We start from the raw sequence: 19678 nt of genomic DNA on the forward strand, positions 1-19678 counted from the left end.
CCCATCCGGAACACGTCTTATGTTAGCCGTCATAAATAACTATGGCCCGGCATCCACCTATCTGTAGATAGGATGGCACGTGTCGTTGGAGATCTATGCGCACTTGGCGTACCCCATTGAGTACTGGATACGTCTTAAACTGGGTCCATTTTTCAGCCACGTGTTCGTGTACCGTGCCGTAGGGGCGGAGCGCCGCTACAACTTCTGCCGCCGGGAGTTCAAATGGAAGTTCGAAGATGTGTATAGTCCGCAGTCCCATTGCGGCATGGCCGACCTCGACGTTGCCAGCATTGCCATCTGCGTGGCAGAAGCGGAGTTCTAGTTTCACCTCTCGAAGCACCTCGTCGCAAGTAGTTTCGTTTATGAGCTTTACATAGACCGTGCTACTGACGATCGAAAAGTGAATGCCGACAATGTCGGCAGCCGGGGTCTTGGCTTCCTCTTTTAAAAAACGTTCGACTTCGAGCGCCTTTGGTCGGGTAAAGTCGTTCCGAAATGTGAATTTTAAGGTTGATCTTCTGTATTGGTTTGCCATGGTCTTGTAGCGCTACGGCGTCACGTTAGCGTCGGCTGAAGAAAGTAAACCAGGCGCTCGGGCCCTCTCTGCCAGCGGAGAGCACACATCGCACGTCCGCTTCGCTCGGCTGCGAGAGCCGCACTGCCCCTAGACCACGGGTAGGCTTAGACTTAAAACTACTTAAACCTAACCAACCGATGGACATCACACACATCCATACCCGAAGCAGGGTTCGAAACTGCGACTGTAGCGGTCGCGCGGTTCCGGACTAAAGCGCCTAGAACCGCTCGGCCACAGCGGCCGGCTTCTTCAGTTCTTCCAACCAGCCGGCCGGAGTGGTCGTGTGGTTCTAGGCGCTACAGTCTGGAACCGAGCGACCGCTACGGTCGCAGGTTCGAATCCTGCCTTGGCATTGATGTGTGTGGTGTCCTTAAGTTAGTTAGATTTAATTAGTTCTAAGTTCTAGGCGACTGATGACCTCAGAAGTTAAGTCGCATAGTGCTCGAGCCATTTGAACCATTTCTTCCAACCTCTTTATAGGGAACGTAACTCGAAAGATGCGAGTAATTAAATGAAAGGGTGGTGTCTGTTCTTGTCCAAAAGAATGTACGCCACGCGGGATCCGCAGATGAGACACATATTACGTAAACTTAAAGGGGAGGAGGGTGGGAGGGAGACAGGAAGGGAAAGGGAAGGAATTAATAGTATCAGCTGCATCAGGACTTTGTACGGAATCTGTGGCGATAAGAGAAAATGTATGGCGAACCGAGACTCGAACCCGGGATCTCTTGCTTACTGGGCAGTTGCGTTTAGCACTCCACCACCTGTACACAGCGTTTATCTCAAATGCGCGGACTGCCTCCCACCACCTATCAGCAGCCCTGTCCATGTCTTCGTGTTCGCTAATTTTACATCCCCGCTGGCGGTCCAACGTCAATTTGCATCTGCACTGATGGTTGTAGATTTATTACCCACGGAAGCGAATAAATCATCTGAATGCATTGTGTCTGTTCTACCTGATACATCCAAGTGTTTACGATGGACACTGTGTCCAGGTGGCGCAGTGGTAGAAGCACCTAGTTCGAGCCCCGGTCCGGCACACACTTTCACTCGTCGCCGCAGATTCCGCACAACTCGCGATGCTGCTCATATCGTTAGTTCCTTCCCTCCCATTTCCTCCGCCTCTCCCCCCCCCCCCCTCTTCCTTCAATTTACGTAGTATGCGAGTAATTATCTTCCAGTTTCTTTACAGGCATATTCCTTCAAAACATGCTAGAGACTTATGTATACAATAGTATAACTTTTCTCTTCACAGTTTCAAGTCTAGAAGAGCTTCTCGACAGAGAATTCCATTTACACATTCACTCACTTAGGCTTAAACAGCATAAAATTATTTGATATTTATTGTGGTCCGTCGAAACGTTGCATTGCGTTGATCACAATAACCTCTTAGAAAAACTTAAATTTTACAGAACTATTGGCTTTCTAAACAATTCTATTGGATCAAACTTCAGAAAAAGAATGTAAAAATTTGTGCTGAACGAGATAAAAGTTAAGTGACTGGGGAGAAACCATTAACAGAGCTCCACGTGGTTGCATTTTGAATCTACTCCCGTTTCTTAAATATCTGAGTGATATTGTATTAAGTACTATTATACATGAGACAAGCGTTATAATTAATCGTGTTAGGAGCAAATCAGAAGAAATTGTTTACAGCCTTTTTAAACTAATTATTAAGTGGTTATCTCAAAATTTACTATTTGTTTACTCTAATAAGAAAACACTACATTCAGTTCTATACAACACAAACAAATAACACAACAATTAACGTTTCACAACTACAGGAGTCAGTAAAAAGGGGTGGAATGGTCCACATTTTAGAGTGTACAACTTAATAAAAGCTAAGCGGAAGAAATATGTTACTGAGTAGTTCAAAGAGCGAAGTCCAGCAACTTTTATTGTCCTTGAAATTAAAAAACCAATGCTTTCAATTTTTTTTTTAATTTTCCCATCACTATTGTCAAACAGAACAATATAATCTTCTGGGGTAACTCAGCACTTAGAAAGAAATTATTTCTTGCAAAAGAAAGAGCATTGGGAATAATATGTGGTGTACACTCACAAACATCTTACAGATGCCTGTTTAAGGAGCTAGCAATTTTAGGTGCTCAGTCACAATGTATATTTTTACAAATGAAATTCTTTATTAATAATCCATCACAATATGTGAAGAACAGTCATGTCTACTGCTGCAAGATTACAACGGACAAGATTATCTTAATTACCTTTTACTCTTTTTACTTAAGTCGACAGCGGATCAGAAAGGAGCACAATATGAAGTCGCGAAAAACTTTAATCATTTGCATAATAACACTAAATATTTTACAGGCGACGGAGTAAACTCCAAATCTAATGTAGAACCATTTTTGCTGGCCAACACGTTCTACTCCATAGACGAATTTTTAATTAACAATTGGTAGCATATGTAGCTCAAAAGATAAAACTTTAGTGTATCACTAGTTAAATGAGTAGTATTAAATGCTAATACGGAAGGTCCCCCCCCCCCCCCCCCCCCCTCCATGAACAGTGGACCTCGCCGTTCGTGGTGAGGCTTGCGTGCCTCAGCGATACAGATAGCTGTACTGTAGGTGCAACCACAACGGATGGGTATCTGTTTAGAGGCCTGACAAACGCGTGGTACCTGAAGAAGGGAAGCAACCTTTTCAGTAGTTGCAGGGCCAACAATCTGGATGATTGACTGATCTGGCCTGGTAACATTAACTAAACCGGCCTTGATGTGCTTGTCCTGCAAACGGCTGAAAGAAAGGAGAACTATGGCCGTAATTTTTCCGATGGCATGCAGATTTACTGTATGATTAAGTGATGATGGCGTCCTCTTGGGTAAAATATTCCGGAGGTAAAATAGTCCCCCATTCGGATCTATGGATCGGAACTACTTAGGAGGACGTCGTTATCAGGAGAAACAAAACTGATCGGAGCGGGAAATGTCAGATCCCTTAATCGGGCATATAGGTTAGAAAATTTAAAAAGGGGGAATGGATAGATTAAAGTTAGATATAGCGGGAATTAATGAAGTTCGGTAGCAGGAGGAACAAGACTTCTGGTCAGGCGAATACAGGATTATAAATACAAAATCAAATAGGGGTAATTCAGGAGTAGGTTTAATAATGAATAAAAAATAGGAATGCGTGTAAGCTACTATAAACAGCATAGTGAACTCATTATTGTGGCCAAGATAGATATAAAACCCACGCCTACCACAGTAGTACAAGTTTATATGCCTACTAGCTCCGCTGATGATGAAGAGATTGATGAAATGTATGATGAGATGAAAGAAATTATTCAGATAGTGAAGGGAGACGAGAATTTAATAGTCCTGTGGGAAGTTAGGGTTGTAGACTATCCCGATGTTATTCAATTATATATTCAGCCAAGAAATAAAAACTATTGAGGTTTGCCGATCACGTTGTAATTCTGTCAGAGCGGAAATTGACATTGTCTTCAAAGGAGGATGTAAGGTGAACATCAGGTGGTGCTGAGGGAATAGGATTAGGAAATGAGACACTTAAAGTAGTAGACGAGTTTTGCTATTTAGGGAGCAAAATAACTGATGATGGTCGAAATAGAGAGGATATAAAAAGTGGACTGGCAATGGCAAGAGAAGTGTTTCTGAAGAGGAGAAATTTGTGAACATCGAGTATAGAATTAAGCGTTAGGAAGTCTATTCTAAAAGTAATTGTATGGCGTGTGGCCATTTATTGATGTGAAACATGGACGATAAGTAGTTTAGACAAGAAAAGATTAGAAGCTTTCGAAATGTGGTGCTACAGAAGAATGCGGAAGATTAGGTGGGTAGATCACGTAACTAATGAGGAGGTACTGAATAGGATTGGGGAGAAGAGGAATTTGTGGTCAACTTGACTCGAAGAAGGGGTCGGTTGATAGGAGACATTCTGAGAGGCGTAGGCGTAGGCTGTGTGGCGGCACCGGGTTTGACCCTCGCTCTTCTCCATCATCACTGAACACAAACACAGCAGTACACTATACAGTCACCCCTTACAGTCACCTGCAAGGTGATTTTTTTGTCCACCGTGTACGAACTTTGGGGATTGATCGACGAGTGGATACGGAACAAAAAAGGTCTAATGAAGTTACGTCCTAAAACGCATGTTTTCCATGCAAGAGCCATCTATTCAGTCAGACATTGCTACAGATACTGCGGTGTAATACGCACTACACCATGCAGGCACAGTTACAGTATGTATGATTTCCTTCCTGAGGCTGATATTCTTCCTCGTAAGTCATGCCCTAGCCCCCTCTCCTGCCATAGTAATTGGTAATATGTCCCATATATTTCTCTTGCTGACTCACCTTGTGGTGGATATGATGCAGCATTGTACACAATGCTTCCGTATTCGAATCGAGAGCTTGCTGACACGGTGTTTACTCACGGAAAAGTAAATGGCAACGGGTGGCGGGCAGCAAGGTTTTATCAGGAGATCTATTCCGCTGACAACAACAACAGCATTCAATGTTTGCAACAATGCTTCGCGGTTTGTCTGAAACAGGGTCGTTTCAGGAAGCAGGAAATCATGAAGAGCGTATCAAAAATGTTCGGATACAAGACTTGGAGGAAAATGTGATTAACACTGTGGAGCCATGTCAGTACTAGACTGTTGGCCCGCCAGTACAGGGTAAGCCAGACGTCCATGTGTTACTACCCTTATCGCTTACGGGGTTTACTAGCGGCAGGCTTTCCACATTAGGAGAAGTTTTGTCAGTGGTTTCTTCGCCATTCAACCACGATTCCAGGATTTGTGTCCTCCATCCTATTCACAGAAGGCCCACACACTTACGCGGACTGCTATCTTCAACTTTCACAACAGGCACGTGTGGGATGGTATGCAGAACCTTCACGGTATGGCGACCGTGTTTTGGAACCAGTCTTCCTTCGACGTCGCCTAATGGGACGGAATTATCGTGATTTGTTGCGGCTAACTTTGCCTCCCCTACTGGAAGAAGTGCGGTGATGATTCGGACGGTTATGTGGCTCCTACAAGATAGTGCTCCAGCCCACTTCACCGTTAACATCCGGATGCATCTCAGTCGTGTCTTTCGTGGTCGATGGATCAGACGAGGGGCTCCAGTTGCATGACCCACTCGTTAATTGGATCTCAACAGGTGCGATTTCTGGTTGTGGGGACGTCTCAAAAGTATCGTGTATGCAGAGTCCACTCCAGAGGTGGAGACACTGCAGCAACGCATTCAAGCTGCCTTTCACACTGTTCGGAAGCAGCCTCGTCGATGTGAAGGTGTGAGACAGAACATACTGCGGCGCGTACACGCAAGCGTCGAGGCAAATGGAAACAATTTTCAGCAAGAACTGTGGCTACATGGTACAGTGAATGTCAGATAGCAGTCTCTGTAACAATGTATGAGTGAATAAATGGTCTCTAGCACGGAAACCCACGAAGAAGAATTAAAAACTTTGAGGTTCGCCGATGACATTGTAATTCTGTCAGAGACAGCAAAGGACTTGGAAGAGCAGTTGAATGGAATGGAGAGTGTCTTGTAAGGAGGATATAACATGAACATCAACAAAAGCGAAACGAGGATAATGGAATGTAGTCGAATTAAGTCGGGTGATGCTGAGGGAATTAGATTAGGAAATGAGACACTTAAAGTAGTAAAGGAGTTTTGCGATTTGGGGAGCAAAATAACTGACAATGGTCGAAATAGAGAGGATATAAAATGTAGACTAACAATGGCAAGGAAAGTGTTTCTGAAGAAACAAAATGTGTTAACATCGAGTATAGATTTAAATGTCAGGAAGCAGTTTCTGAAAGTAGCCATGTATGGTAGTGAAACGTGGACGATAAATAGTTTAGACAAGATGAGAATAGACGCTTTCGAAATGTGGTGCTACAGAAGAATGCTGAAGATTAGATGGGTAGATCATATAGCTATGAGGAGGTATTGAATAGAATTGGGGAGAAGAGGATTTTGTGGCACAACTTGACAAGAAGAAGGGACCGGTTGGTAGGACATGTTCTTAGGCATCAAGGGATCACAAATGTAGCGTTGGAGGGCAGCGTGGAGGTTAAAAATCGAAGAGGGAGACCAAGAGATGAATTCACTAAGCAGATTCAGAAGGATGTAGGCTGCAGTAGGTACTGGGAGATGAAGAAGCATGCACAGGATAGAGTAGTACGGAGAGCTGCATCAAACCAGTCTCAGGAGTGAAGACCACAACAATAACAACAACAGCACGGAAACCATGCATTTATTGACATAAGTTCATTAGACGTGTTTTGTTTTGTATCCTCTCGTCGATCAATCCCTAGACTTCGTACACGGTGGGCAAAATCACCCTGTATTCACTTAGAACACACAAACTCTACATTTCGCGAAGGAAATCGTCACCGTGCGCGAAGGGCAGGAAAACATTCCAGTCACCAGGTGAACCTGTCCGCTGGCGGCTCTCGGCACCAGTGCCTGATATGCGGTCGCCTCAGTAGCGACCTTGACCACTGTTCTGCGGTAGCTCAGGTGACGACGCAGCCGGAGGGCCTGTCGGCCGGGGAGCGCGCGGCGTGGGCGGCGTCGGCGCGCCGCGTGCGGCGGCTGTCGGCGGTGTACGGCGCGCTCGCCGCCTCCATGGCCGTCACGTGGCCGGCGGCGCCGCTGGTGGCGCGCGGGGGCGGCGCGGCGCTGCCGTTCGTGGCGCGCTTCCCCTTCGACGTGGGCGCGCCCGCCGGCTACGCGGCCGCCTTCGCCTTCCAGCTGGTCGTGGTCGGCGTGGTGGCCGTCGTCGTGCCCTGCAGCGACCTCTTCACCGTCGCCTGCGTCCAGCGCCTCGGCACGCTGCTGGACATCCTGGAGCGCCGCGTCGAGCGCCTCGGAGTTGCAGGCAGCCCCCAAAGCCCCGGCGGGTCGCGCCACAGCCCCGCCGACCCCCTGCACCGGGCGCTGCGTGACTGCGTCTCGCTCCACCAGCGCATCATCAGGCAAGCTCACAGCGTGTGGCACCTGTGTGCAACGTTAATCTCACAGGACACGGCGGTGCCTTACACGCGCCACTGCCGACCTCCTTTTGCAGCTAAGCTCAGTACACGAACTATAAGTCACCCCACTCAAAGACCACACCGGTCGGTTAGGAACGCTGTAGATCCATCCATCCATCCACCCACATCCACATCCATACTCCGCAAGCCACCTGACGGTGTGTGGCGAAGGGTACCCTGAGTACCTCTATCGGTTCTCCCTCCTATTCCAGTCTCGTATTGTTCGTGGATAGAAGGACTGTCGGTATGCTTCTGTGTGGGCTCTAATCTCTCTGATTTTATCCTCATGGTCTCTTCGCGAGATATACGTAGGAGGGAGCAATATACTGCTTGACTCTTCGGTGAAGGTATGTTCTCGAAACTTTAACAAAAGCCCTTACCGAGCTACTGAGCGTCTCTCCTGCAGGGTCTTCCACTGGAGTAACGCTTTTGCGATTACTAAATGATCCTGCAACGAAGCGCGCTGCTCTCCGTTGGATCTTCTCTATCTCTTCTATCAACCCTATCTGGTACGGATCCCACACTGCTGAGCAGTATTCAAGCAGTGGGCGAACAAGCGTACTGTAACCTACTTAATTTGTTTTCGGATTGCATTTCCTTAGGATTCTTCCAATGAATCTCAGTCTGGCATCTGCTTTACCGACGATCAACTTTATACGATCATTCCATTTTAAATCACTCCTAATGCGTACTCCCAGATAAGTTATGGAATTAACTGCTTCCAGTTGGTGACCTGCTATTTTGTAGCTAAATGATAAGAAAACTATCTTTCTATGTATTCGCAGCACATTACACTTGTCTACATTGAGATTCAATTGCCATTCCCTGCACCATGCCTCAGTACGCTGCAGATCCTCCTGCATTTCAGTACAATTTTCCATTGTTACTACCTCTCGATACACCACAGCATCATCTGCAAAAAGCCTCAGTGAACTTCCGATGTCATCTACCAGGTCATTTATGTATATTGTGAATAGCAACGGTCCTATGACACTCCCCTGCGGCACACCTGAAATCACTTTTACTTCGGAGGACTTCTCTCCATTGAGAATGACATGCTGCGTTCTGTTATCTAGGAACTCCACGATCCAATCACTCAATTGGTCTGGTAGTCCATATGCTCTTACTTTGTTCATTAAACGACTGTGGGGAACTGTATCGAACGCCTTGCGGACGTCAAGAAACACGGCATATACCTGTGAACCCGTGTCTATGGCCCTCTGAGACTCGTGGACAAATAGCGCGAGCTGGGTTTCACACGACCGTCTTTTTCGAAACCCATGCTGATGCATGATGGTGCATCATTCTACGAGGGTGGTTTGATATGTCTAGTAAATTTCCATTAGAGAACGGATCATTTTTGTTGCGCCTTCACGGTTGGTAAGCTCGAATATTCCAAGGTTCGTATAAAGAATTTCAACAATTTGCATTGTACAGTTCATTCTTGACTGTCTTTTGAATTGGTCAGTGAGTCGACTGCAGCTGAAAATGGAGAAAACTGAGGTCTGTGCTGTTATCAAAAATTTTCATTTCAAGGTTTGAACTCTGCACATATCAAAACAGTAGGATCATGTTCACACGGACTCTGCGCCGTCATTGAAGACTATTTATTTTTGGAACGTGGTCGAACAAGCACCGAAGATGGAGTGCGTTCTGGCCATCTAGTTGAGGTGACCACAAAGGAAACCATTGACAGAATCTATGGTATGGTAATGCAAGACCGCCAAATAAAAATTCCCGAGATTGCTGAGCCTGTAGGCGTCTCAGCTGAACTAATACATGTCTTGCACAGAGAATTTCTTATGAACAAGCAGTGTGCGAGTTGCATGCCCCGATTGCTCACAGTCGATTAAAAGCTCATCTGGCATAACGTTTCGATACAATGTCTGGCTATGTTTAGTAGCAACCTGCAAGACTTCTTGCTCCGATTTGTGAATGTTGGTGAAACCTGGGTCCATCATTACACAGCAGAGTCAAAACGAGAGTCAAAACAATGGACAAACGCTGATGAAAGTGCACCAAGACCATTTTTTCAGATGGTAAGGCGATGATGACTATTGTTTGGGATTCCCAAGAAATAATCCTAAGAGACACTTCTCAGCCGTAACAATGACTAAAATACATGAGTATTGGACTTTGAATTTCTTCTTCATCCAACCTATACACTAGACGTAGTCCCTACTGGCTTCTTCCAGTTCCCTAACTTTACCTTGCTGGGGACAAATTTTCATCAAATGAGGAAGTGATAGTTGCAGCTTTACTGTAGTGGATATTCTGATCCTCCAACACTGATGTCAGTCATGAGGGTAATGCAGTGTGTATGGAATCAATGCAGTATGATGGATCGACATCATGGAGTGCCATAAATGGGATGTCATGTTTGAATGTGACCATGAACGCACCGTGATTGAAGTTATCCAATTTCTTGCTATATCAATGCGGACTGTCCAGCTTGTCTAAAAATAATGGTGTACCACTCGGAGCCACGTTACACGGCGTACAACATTTTTCGTAAAGCAACCTAGCTGACAACGTCAGAAGACGATATATATATATATATATATATATATATATATATATAATGGGAAGGGAAACACGTGCAATGCACATTTGGAGTCATACACCTCTCAAAAGTTGTGCATGGGCCAAACAACCCAGTATTTGGACAATAGCTGGTGTGTAGTGCACTGTGCTCCACCAAGCCTTAGTTGGCTGGTCAGTGCTGTCTGCGATTGATACAGATTGCCTTTCTCCCCAACCAGCATCACCCATGTCAGTGTGGCCTTGGTCAAATTGTTTGCACCATTTCACTTCGGCTGGACACGGCGTTGCATCTGGTCGACACACTGTCAGAATTTCACGGTGAATCTGAGTGCAATGTAGGTGTTTTTTCCACAAGAATTGTACTATCCCACATACAGGTGTTTCAACTTTGTGGTACATTTCACGTTGCTGCGCTACTTAACTCCCATACTGCGATGCACTTGTTATCTGTACCACAGCAGTACTGTGTGTGCACGAAACCCAGAACACGTCCTGTCATACGACAATGCGCCACTCTTGACGCACAGTAGTATTACCGTGTGTAAGGGTTGGGTCGTAACTCCCAGAGTGGCAGGTGGACTGTGCTGCTGGTATCTCAGATGAAGTACAGTTTCTCTGCCAGTACATGGTCTGCACTGTGGCCCCGTGAGTAAAATATCCCTGGCTAGGAACGTACACTACTGGCCATTAAAATTGCTACACCACGAAGATGACGTGCAACAGACGCGAAATTTAACCGACACGAAGAAGATGCTGTGATATGCAAATGATTAGCTTTTCAGAGCGTTCACACAAGGTTGGCGGCAGTGGCGACACCTACAACGTGCTGACATGAGTAAAGTTTACAACCGATTTCTCATACACAAACAGCAGTTGACCGGCGTTGCCTGGTGAAACGTTGTTGTGATGCCTCGTGTAAGGAGGAGAAATGCGTACCATCACGTTTCCGACTTCGATAAAGGTAGGATTGTAGCCTATGGCGATTGCGGTTTATCGTATCGCTACATTACTGCTCGTGTTGGTCGAGATCCAATGACTGTTAGCAGAATATAGAATCGGTGGGTTCGGGATGGTAATACGGAACGCCGTGCTGGATCCCAACGGCCTCGTATCACTAGCAGTCGAGATGACAGGCTTGTTATCCGCATGGCTGTAACGCACATTGGAAGCGTGTATTCGTCATCACCATACTGGCGTATCATCCGGCGTGATGGTATGGGGTGCCATCGGTTACACTTCTCGGTAACCTCTTGTTCACATTGACAGCACTTTGAACAATGAACGCTACATTTCAGATGTGTTACGACCCGTGACTCCACCCTTCATTCGATCCCTGCGAAACTCTACTTTTCAGCAGGATAATGCACGACCGCATGTCAGGATCTATGCACCCAAATTGCGTGAAAATGTAATCACATATCACTTCTAGTATAACATATATTTGTCCAATGGATACCCGTTTACCATCTGCATTTCTTCTTGGGTTAGCAATTTTAATCGCCAGTAGTGTAGTTTGTTCATAATAGTTACAGTGATGAAATCACAGCTGGAGGGGCAGTCAGTGGTCTCTCATAACAATGTCAGCCACAGGACCACCGGTAGGAATGTAGGGCACGTGCATTGGTGGCTAGTAGTGGCCAATGCCGACAGAAAACCGAGGGCAACGCTGCTGCTGGCTACCTTCTGTAGTGGCAGTGTAAAGGCCATGGAGCAAGAGGCCCAAGCTGAGGCCTGCGATGTGGCGTATATCGATGGTGTACACTGGGTCTGGGCAATGGACGGCACCAATGTGTGTCCACACGGGGCGATGGACAGCGATATGTAGCTGGGCAACTAGGTGTTCCAGGCTCGGGTCAGCGGTTCACAAAGGAGGTGCCATCAGCAGGGGGCACTTAATCTTTAGTTTGCTTCAAACTAAAGAGAATAAGAGGAGCTGTTGGCCAATATCTTACTTATGGTACATACCATATATATGTTTTACGTGAGCACTGAGCAGGGATGTGTTTCTCGGGAAAACGTAAGGGGAACCTTTGTTTCAAAGAAGAAGTACCAAATGATGTAAAGAAGCAACGAGTTAAAAAAGCTGCTGGATAAATGAAGAAATACCGAGCATAAAAAATTCAATGAGAAAGGCCATGAGATTATTACTGATCTTTTAAGAGAATTTGTTAATAAAAGTGAGTTCTATAATATTATTTTATCAACTAGTTAGTGACGATTTAACGGTGTAATGTCTGCGTGGGAAACTGGCTAATGTTTGGAAATAGCTCTTGACTTAGTAAGAAACCTCTCAGGCTAAATTTGAGTACAGGCGCCAAGTTGTCTGCATACATACTTAGCTAAAGCAGACGCCTGCAGTTACTGTCAGTAAAGTCTGTCACGGGCAGTTGCCTGTCCCACTTCAGAATGCACGTGGTCTTTTTCTCGCAGTTATTAGCTGGCACCGATTACGTCACTGGGCATAATGTGCACAGCTGAGCACCACTGACATTGACGGTCTAAAGTGGGTGGTACATACGTGAGCCCGGCTTGCTAGTGTTTCCCCAGTGGCAGCCCTCTTGGCCTACAAGCCACACCGAGCGAGGTGGCGCAGTGGTTAGCACACTGGACTCGCATTCGGGAGGACGACGATTCAATCCCGCGTCCGGCCTTCCTTAAATTGCTCCAGGCAAATGCCAGGATGGTTCCTTTGAAAGGGCACGGCCGACTTCCTCCGCCGTCCTTCTCTAACCCGATGGACCGATGACTTCGCTACTTGGTCTCCTCCTCCAAAAACAACCCAACCCTGTGAGCCACTATAGGCTGGAGCAGCCGGCCTTAGTCGTTGGGCACCTATGACTTCGTATACCCTGGTTTTTCCAGCGTGGCCAGCTCTTCCAGAAGACCTGCATCTGTTGTAAGGCGTCACAAATTCAGCTTTCAGATACACTTGCTATCAGCGTACTGAATGAGTGTTCTCGCGTACTGAGTACTCACTAATGTGCCATGGAAGCTAGTTAACGAGCTGATGGTATCGGGAAGATTTGTGATGATATGTGCAATCATTAACCCACGTTACATATCACAGGAGCTTCTAAGCTCTGACCTTTTTTTGGCATGTGTCGGCAACTTGTTGTTTGAAATGTTGCCGAGCGCAGGGGTGAGTTCTCATGGCGCCACACTTTTGTAGCATTACAGAGGAAGGTTACAGGCAGCCTTGAGCCAATTCAGACGTATGTGTCGCAATGGGAGACGGTTACAGGAGTTCGAAGAAGTGATAGCTTAATTCTATTGTGCAGTTTAATTAACGAGCTGGTGGATGCTTCTCTCTACATGACTTATGCTGTAGCATTCAATTAACCTCATTGAGCTCCGGTGCACTATGCGGTTCGAGAAGCTTCTTTCTGATGTCCTTTCATAGTTAATGTTGATATGGCAAGTGTTTTCTTATTACTGTGTGTCAGCCTTTATAGCTGAATGATGAAACTACAGTAACTTAGGTTTGCACCGAGAGTCGAAGAGACGTAGATCTCATACTACTGATGTGCTCACTATAAGTGGGTAATCTTGGAAGCCACACAAGCACTCTCATCTGCGCGTATCATATCTCAAACCACTCGTATGATTCGAAAGTAGGCTCCTCCATCTTTCGCCGGTGGCAGAAGATGGTACACTGGGATGCCATTTTCTCGCTTATATACCTCTATCCCACAAAGGTACTTTCAGAACTGCTTTTGGTAGGCGATGTGCATCACCCCATATGGATTTCGACGCACTCGTACCCTGCTATTGGCGTATAACAACGTGTACCGAGATTCATCTGACTAGTCGTAGCCGGCCGGAGTGGCCGAGCGGTTCTAGGCGCTACAGTCTGGAACCGCGCGACCGCTACGGTCGCAATTCGAATCCTGCCTCGGGCATGGATGTGTGTGACGTCCTTAGGTTAGTTAGGTTTAAGTAGTTCTACGTTATAGGGGACTGATGACCTTAGAAGTTAAGTCCCATTGTGTTCAGAACCATTTGAAACATTTGACTCTCTCAACTATTCAATTCGCCGAGTAGACAAGGGTGAGGAGGGGGGCATCTACCCGACACAGTATCTATCTCTTATCAACTTGCTCGGCAAGGGGAAGGGGGGTGGGCATCTACATGATACAGTAGTTACCTCATATTCACTTGCTCAGAAGTGTAAACGATAGCGGAATTTCTGCAATAGGATCTAGTTCAGCTCCAGAACAATGTATCAATTGCTCGCCTCTTTTTCGCTATCGTATGTCCTATTTCCTTTAAGGCTCTAAGCACTATGGGACTTAACATCTGAGGTCATCAGTCCCCTAGACTTAGAACTACTTAAACCTAAATAGCCCAAGGACATCACAGACAGCCATGCCCGAGGCAGGATTCGCACCTGCGACCGTAGCAGCAGCGCGGCTCCGGGCTCAGGTGCCCAGAACCACAGCGGCCGGCCTATTTCCTTTCGTCGTATCTTCCTGTGACAGGTCGAATGGCTGGCTTGCTATTAGACTCCTCGCCAACGACAGTTCTTTACTTACATGTCGCGTCGGATTATTCTGAAACAGCATGGGTGTCTTGCGTCTCCTGTGTGTTGGCAGTCAGTGTCGGCCTTACACTCGCTTGTGTTGTTCCAGCGAGGCGGAGTGCCTGAACCAAGCCGTCGGTGGGGCGCTGCTGCCGCAGGTCGTCGCCTCGGCGGCAGGCATCTGTTTCCTGCTCTTCCAGGTGGCCAAGGTAAGCGTGCAGGTCCACAACACTAGTTGTTTTCTCTGCCATGGAGCCTCGTAGGCAGAGCCCGGAAATACTTACATTAACACCACTGAAGACATTGTTAGAAAGGAAGGCGTTGTGGTAAAACGCGTGAACGAGTTTGTCGCGCCACTTTGCCTTCACCAACACACATTCGGGTCGGCCGTCATAATCTCCATGGTCGTTTCCCTTTGCGATTTTTTTGCGATTAATAACGCCATCGGTCGCATCGGTCTAGTCTTGTAGGAAAGTTCTTGTTGGGTGCAGATTTCTGCTATTGCTTATGATAATGCTGGTGTCATCCGTATATATGTGACATACGGGTTTAGTATTGGTGACTTATACAGGGTGTTACAAAAAGGTACGGCCAAACTTTCAGGAAACATTCCTCACACACAAAGAAAGAAAATATGTTATGTGTCCGGAAACGCTTACTTTCCATGTTAGAGCTCATTTTATTACTTCTCTTCAAATCACATTAATCATGGAATGGGTTTAACACACAGCAACAGACCGTGCCAGCGTGACTTCAAACATTTTGTTACAGGAAATGTTCAAAATGTCCTCCGTTAGTGAGGATACATGCATCCACCCTCCGTCGCATGGAATCCCTGATGCGCTGATGCAGACCTGGAGAGTGGCCTATTGTATCACAGCCGCCCACAATACGAGCACGAAGAGTCTCTACATTTGGTACCGGGTTTGCGTAGACAAGAGCTTTCAAATGCCCCCATAAATGAAAGTCAAGAGGGTTGAGGTCAGGAGAGTGTGGAGGCCATGGAATTGCTCCGCCTCTACCAATCCATCGGTCATCGAATCTGTTGTTGAGAAGCGTACGAACACTTCGACTGAAATGTGCAGGAGCTCCATCGTGCATGAACCATATGTTGTGTCGCACTTGTAAAGACATATGTTCTAGCAGCACAGGTAGAGTATCCTGTATGAAATCATGGCGGTGAATCGAGGAAGTACAGTACATACTGACGAAACTAAAATGAGCTCTAACATGGAAATTAAGCGTTTCCGGACACATGTCCACATAACATCTTTTCTTTATTTGTGTGTGAGGAATGTTTCCTGAAAGTTTGGCCGTACCTTTTTGTAACACCCTGAATAGGCCGTGTAGAATTTTATGTAACTTTTCCAGGAGAGGTTCTACTAATTGCACCAACGCTGCCGTATGGGTAGTTTGAATAGTTATGGACGAGTTGTTTGACCATGTAAAGTGAAAGAGTGTTGGGAAAGGTCTGTTGTATTGTGCGATTTACTTAATCCTGATGTCAGAACTGACAAAAGGTAACGGTAACTGTACACTGATGGCGCTTCTTAGGTGAGTTTTATCCATTCGGCTGCAATATTCACCACGGAGCATTCTTTTATCGCGCTGCTGGGAGAAGTTCTATTATCCTGTTATTTAAAAGCCGTGTCCATGATTTTAAATCAGAGTTGAGCGCTATTACCGGCAGGTAATACAGGATTTTTATTTTCTCTTGTGTGTGTGTTTGTGTGTGTGTGTGTGTGTGTGTGTGTGAACACTGAAAGCCTTTTTGTAAAGTATGAAGGTGGATTTTCATCAGACATTTTCTCTGTACTCTGTGTACATTTTAGTTATTTGCGGGAATATCAAATATCTGAAATATAGCTAAAATTCGACGACATTCCATCAAAACCAGCCTCTTTCTTTTTCTGTTACTCTTTAATAACTGTTTGCAACATTGATAGCTTTGCCCCATATAATATAGTTTCTTTGTTTTCTCAATTGATGCTATGTGTCTGATAAGAAAATTTCATGAGTGTCGTACTCGTTTCGGTCTTGGCAGACATATCCGTGAAATACGGTACGATGTAGGGAAGAGTGGTGTACCTTTTCACCTCTAGCAACTGCAATAAAAGGAAGTTAATATATGTTCCATTTTTAATTGATAGCATTCACATTTTGTGGTGCTGTGGTCCTTTTCTGAAATTATGGAAGTTGCTCCGTAAACATAAGGTTTTTCCAGATATGAAATAATGTTCGAAGGTACAACACAGTCGTGTACCTAGGAACAAATATTCTATTCAAATTTAATAGTGTTACAATTGAGAAACTCTTGTCAGTACTGCATTTCATAGTTTATCTGTTAAATTATTACTCTACTAGACACTAATAATCAGTAAGTGGAATGAGATTAAGTATAAGTAGTATGGAAAACCAGTTACAAGTTAAACACATTCTGAAATATAAAGCTATTAGAAACTAACACAAATTTCCATTCTGAAGACAGGTAGAACTGTTACTACATTAATTAAATTTAGTTCGTTTGCAAATACCACATAATACGTGGTAAAAGACTTCGTTCCGTTTCAAGGTAAAAGACGGACGAACTAAGTACAGCTTAACTGTCCAAACTGTACATAATTAGTTTTAAAGATATTGAAAAAGAAAGACTGAAACACGGGCCAGGAAACACCATGTGTTCTGCCCTAGTCTCCCCCCTATCCACTGATGGAATTTTGTATATCATATTGCTCCACTCATGCGTTATCTTAAAGATGATCTTTTGTTGAACTGTTCCCGTTTCTCTTTTGATGTGGTATGTGCCACGCGGCTAGTTTCCATAGCCCCCGTGGGGAAATGCAAGCAAGCATCCGCCGACTGGCCAAGCTGATGCTTCCCTCCCTCTTGCCACCTTCACTCCGGTCTTACACGCACCACGCGACGATTCTCGCTTACCGGTCCGGTCCGGTCCGGCGACTATGCTGCAACTTTCCAGACACATATCGCTCAATTAAACCAGTATATGTGCTCGTATACGAGCTACTGCTCGTAACGCAACATGCTGAGTTATCAGAGGAGCTCAGTGGAGACTGTTTATAGTTCATAACTTAATAATTGATATTGTTTTTAATAGACATTCTGTCTAAACTGCTAACACATGAGAAAGCGGTGGCATTTGGACGAACGGATGTCCACATATCGACTAACTTAATTCCGTCTGCTACAATATGAAATTCTTGACAAATATTAAAATTAGAATTTTAAAATTGTTTAAAACACAACAACCACGCCTAGAAGAAAACCAACCTTTCAGCCGGTCCCAATTCCGGATAAAGTGAGGGTGTTAATCGGGCTAACCATCCGTCATTGTAAAAAACTGGCGGGTTCCTATACACTCACACACAGCCTATGAAAAACGACCCAAGCTTATGAATAAAAGACTACGAATAGGAACATGGAACGCAAGAACCATGTACGCTGCAGGAGAAACAAAGATACTTGATGAAGAACTAACAGAGTACAATATGGATATTACAGCCCTGCAGGAGATAAGATGGCCTGGACAAGGTATGCACAGAGAAAAATCTACACGATCATATACGGCGGAAACAAGCATGGTCACCATATATTTGGAACAGGATTTTCGGTTCATAATAAAATAATGGGCAATGTGATGACACTATAAAATGTCAATGAAAGAATATGTTACATCAGAATCAAAGGCAAATATAGAAATATTTCATTAATAAGTGTTCATGCCCCCACTGAGGAGAAGGATGAAGACATAAAAGACGAATTCTATGACATCTTAGACCAGATGTACTCCTGATTTCCACAGTATGACATCAAAATTGAGCTGGGAGATTTAAGTGCCAAAATAGGACAAGGACAGCAATGGCAACCATATATAGGCATGTTAAGCCTTCACACTGAATCAAATGATAATGGTATAAGGCTTATCAACTTCTCCACAGCTAGAAATGAAAATAGCAAGTGCACCATTCCCACATAAACACATACATAAAACAACATGTATCACACTCTATGGATTAACTAGGAACCAAATAGACCATGTTTTGGTAGAGAAAAAACATAAAAAGGCAATAACAGATGTTAGGACAATGAGAGGAGCTGAGATAGGATCAGACCATTCTCTTGCGCCAATAAAGATGAAACAATCATTACAAAAACCACCCAGTAAGTAAACAGTGATAAAAGAACCCAAAGAATGTGAGTAGCCTAAAAGAGAAGGAAGTGAATAAACAGTTTAAGATTAACCTTAAAAATAGATTCGCTGAATTACAGAATGACAACAATAGAAAACAAGATGAAGATATGAACACAAAATGGAAGAAGATGACAACAGTTATACCAATATAACAATAGCAATATAAAACGCAAATCATGGTTCAATGAAACATGTAGAAAAAGAGCACAGGACAGGAAGAGAGCCAGACTGGCAATGATGAACAGTATCAACCATGAAAACCAAAGAACGAACAGGAAAGCCACGAGAAAAATGAAGGGTATAATAAGGAGAGAGAAAAGAGCATACATATGTAACAGATGGAAAAGCTGAGGAGGACTATAACCAGAACAATAGTAAACAGTTTCACAGGACGATGAATAGCTACAGAAAAGAGTACAGAGCTAAGTCTGTGATAATGAAGTACGAAAATGGAAAACTGATCACTACAAATTAAGGAAATTTAAAGAACTAGAGGAAGTGCTTCAAAGAACTGCTGAACAATCCGGCAGATACCTACAACATCGAAAACAATGCAGAAAATCAGAACATTCAACCATTAGTCGAAGAACCAACTCTGATGGAGGTGAAGGAGGCAATAACAAGACTAAAAAATGAGAAGGCCCCTGGCATAGACATGATATCAGCAGGGCTCATCAAAGAAGGGGCAGAGAAGATACACGAATGGTTAGGCGAACTGATAAAAGAGGTATGGAGAAAAGAAGTAATGCTGGAGGAATGGAAAACTGTTGCTGCATATCCCATATACGAGAAAGGAGACAAAA

The 19678-nt window shown here is 44.8% G+C and overlaps 1 protein-coding gene across 1 annotated transcript in view; it reads left to right on the forward strand.

Annotated features, from left to right (window-relative positions):
* LOC126282305 (odorant receptor Or2-like) overlaps positions 1 to 19678 on the forward strand; it is a 211952-nt gene that overhangs the window by 77374 nt on the left and 114900 nt on the right. The window contains exons 4-5 of the mRNA XM_049981960.1: positions 7088 to 7545; positions 14775 to 14874. Coding sequence (XP_049837917.1) covers positions 7088 to 7545; positions 14775 to 14874 — 558 coding nt within the window. The remainder of the gene's footprint in view (positions 1 to 7087; positions 7546 to 14774; positions 14875 to 19678) is intronic.

This window comes from Schistocerca gregaria, chromosome 7, assembly GCF_023897955.1.
Source record: "Schistocerca gregaria isolate iqSchGreg1 chromosome 7, iqSchGreg1.2, whole genome shotgun sequence".
NCBI lineage: Eukaryota > Metazoa > Arthropoda > Insecta > Orthoptera > Acrididae > Schistocerca > Schistocerca gregaria.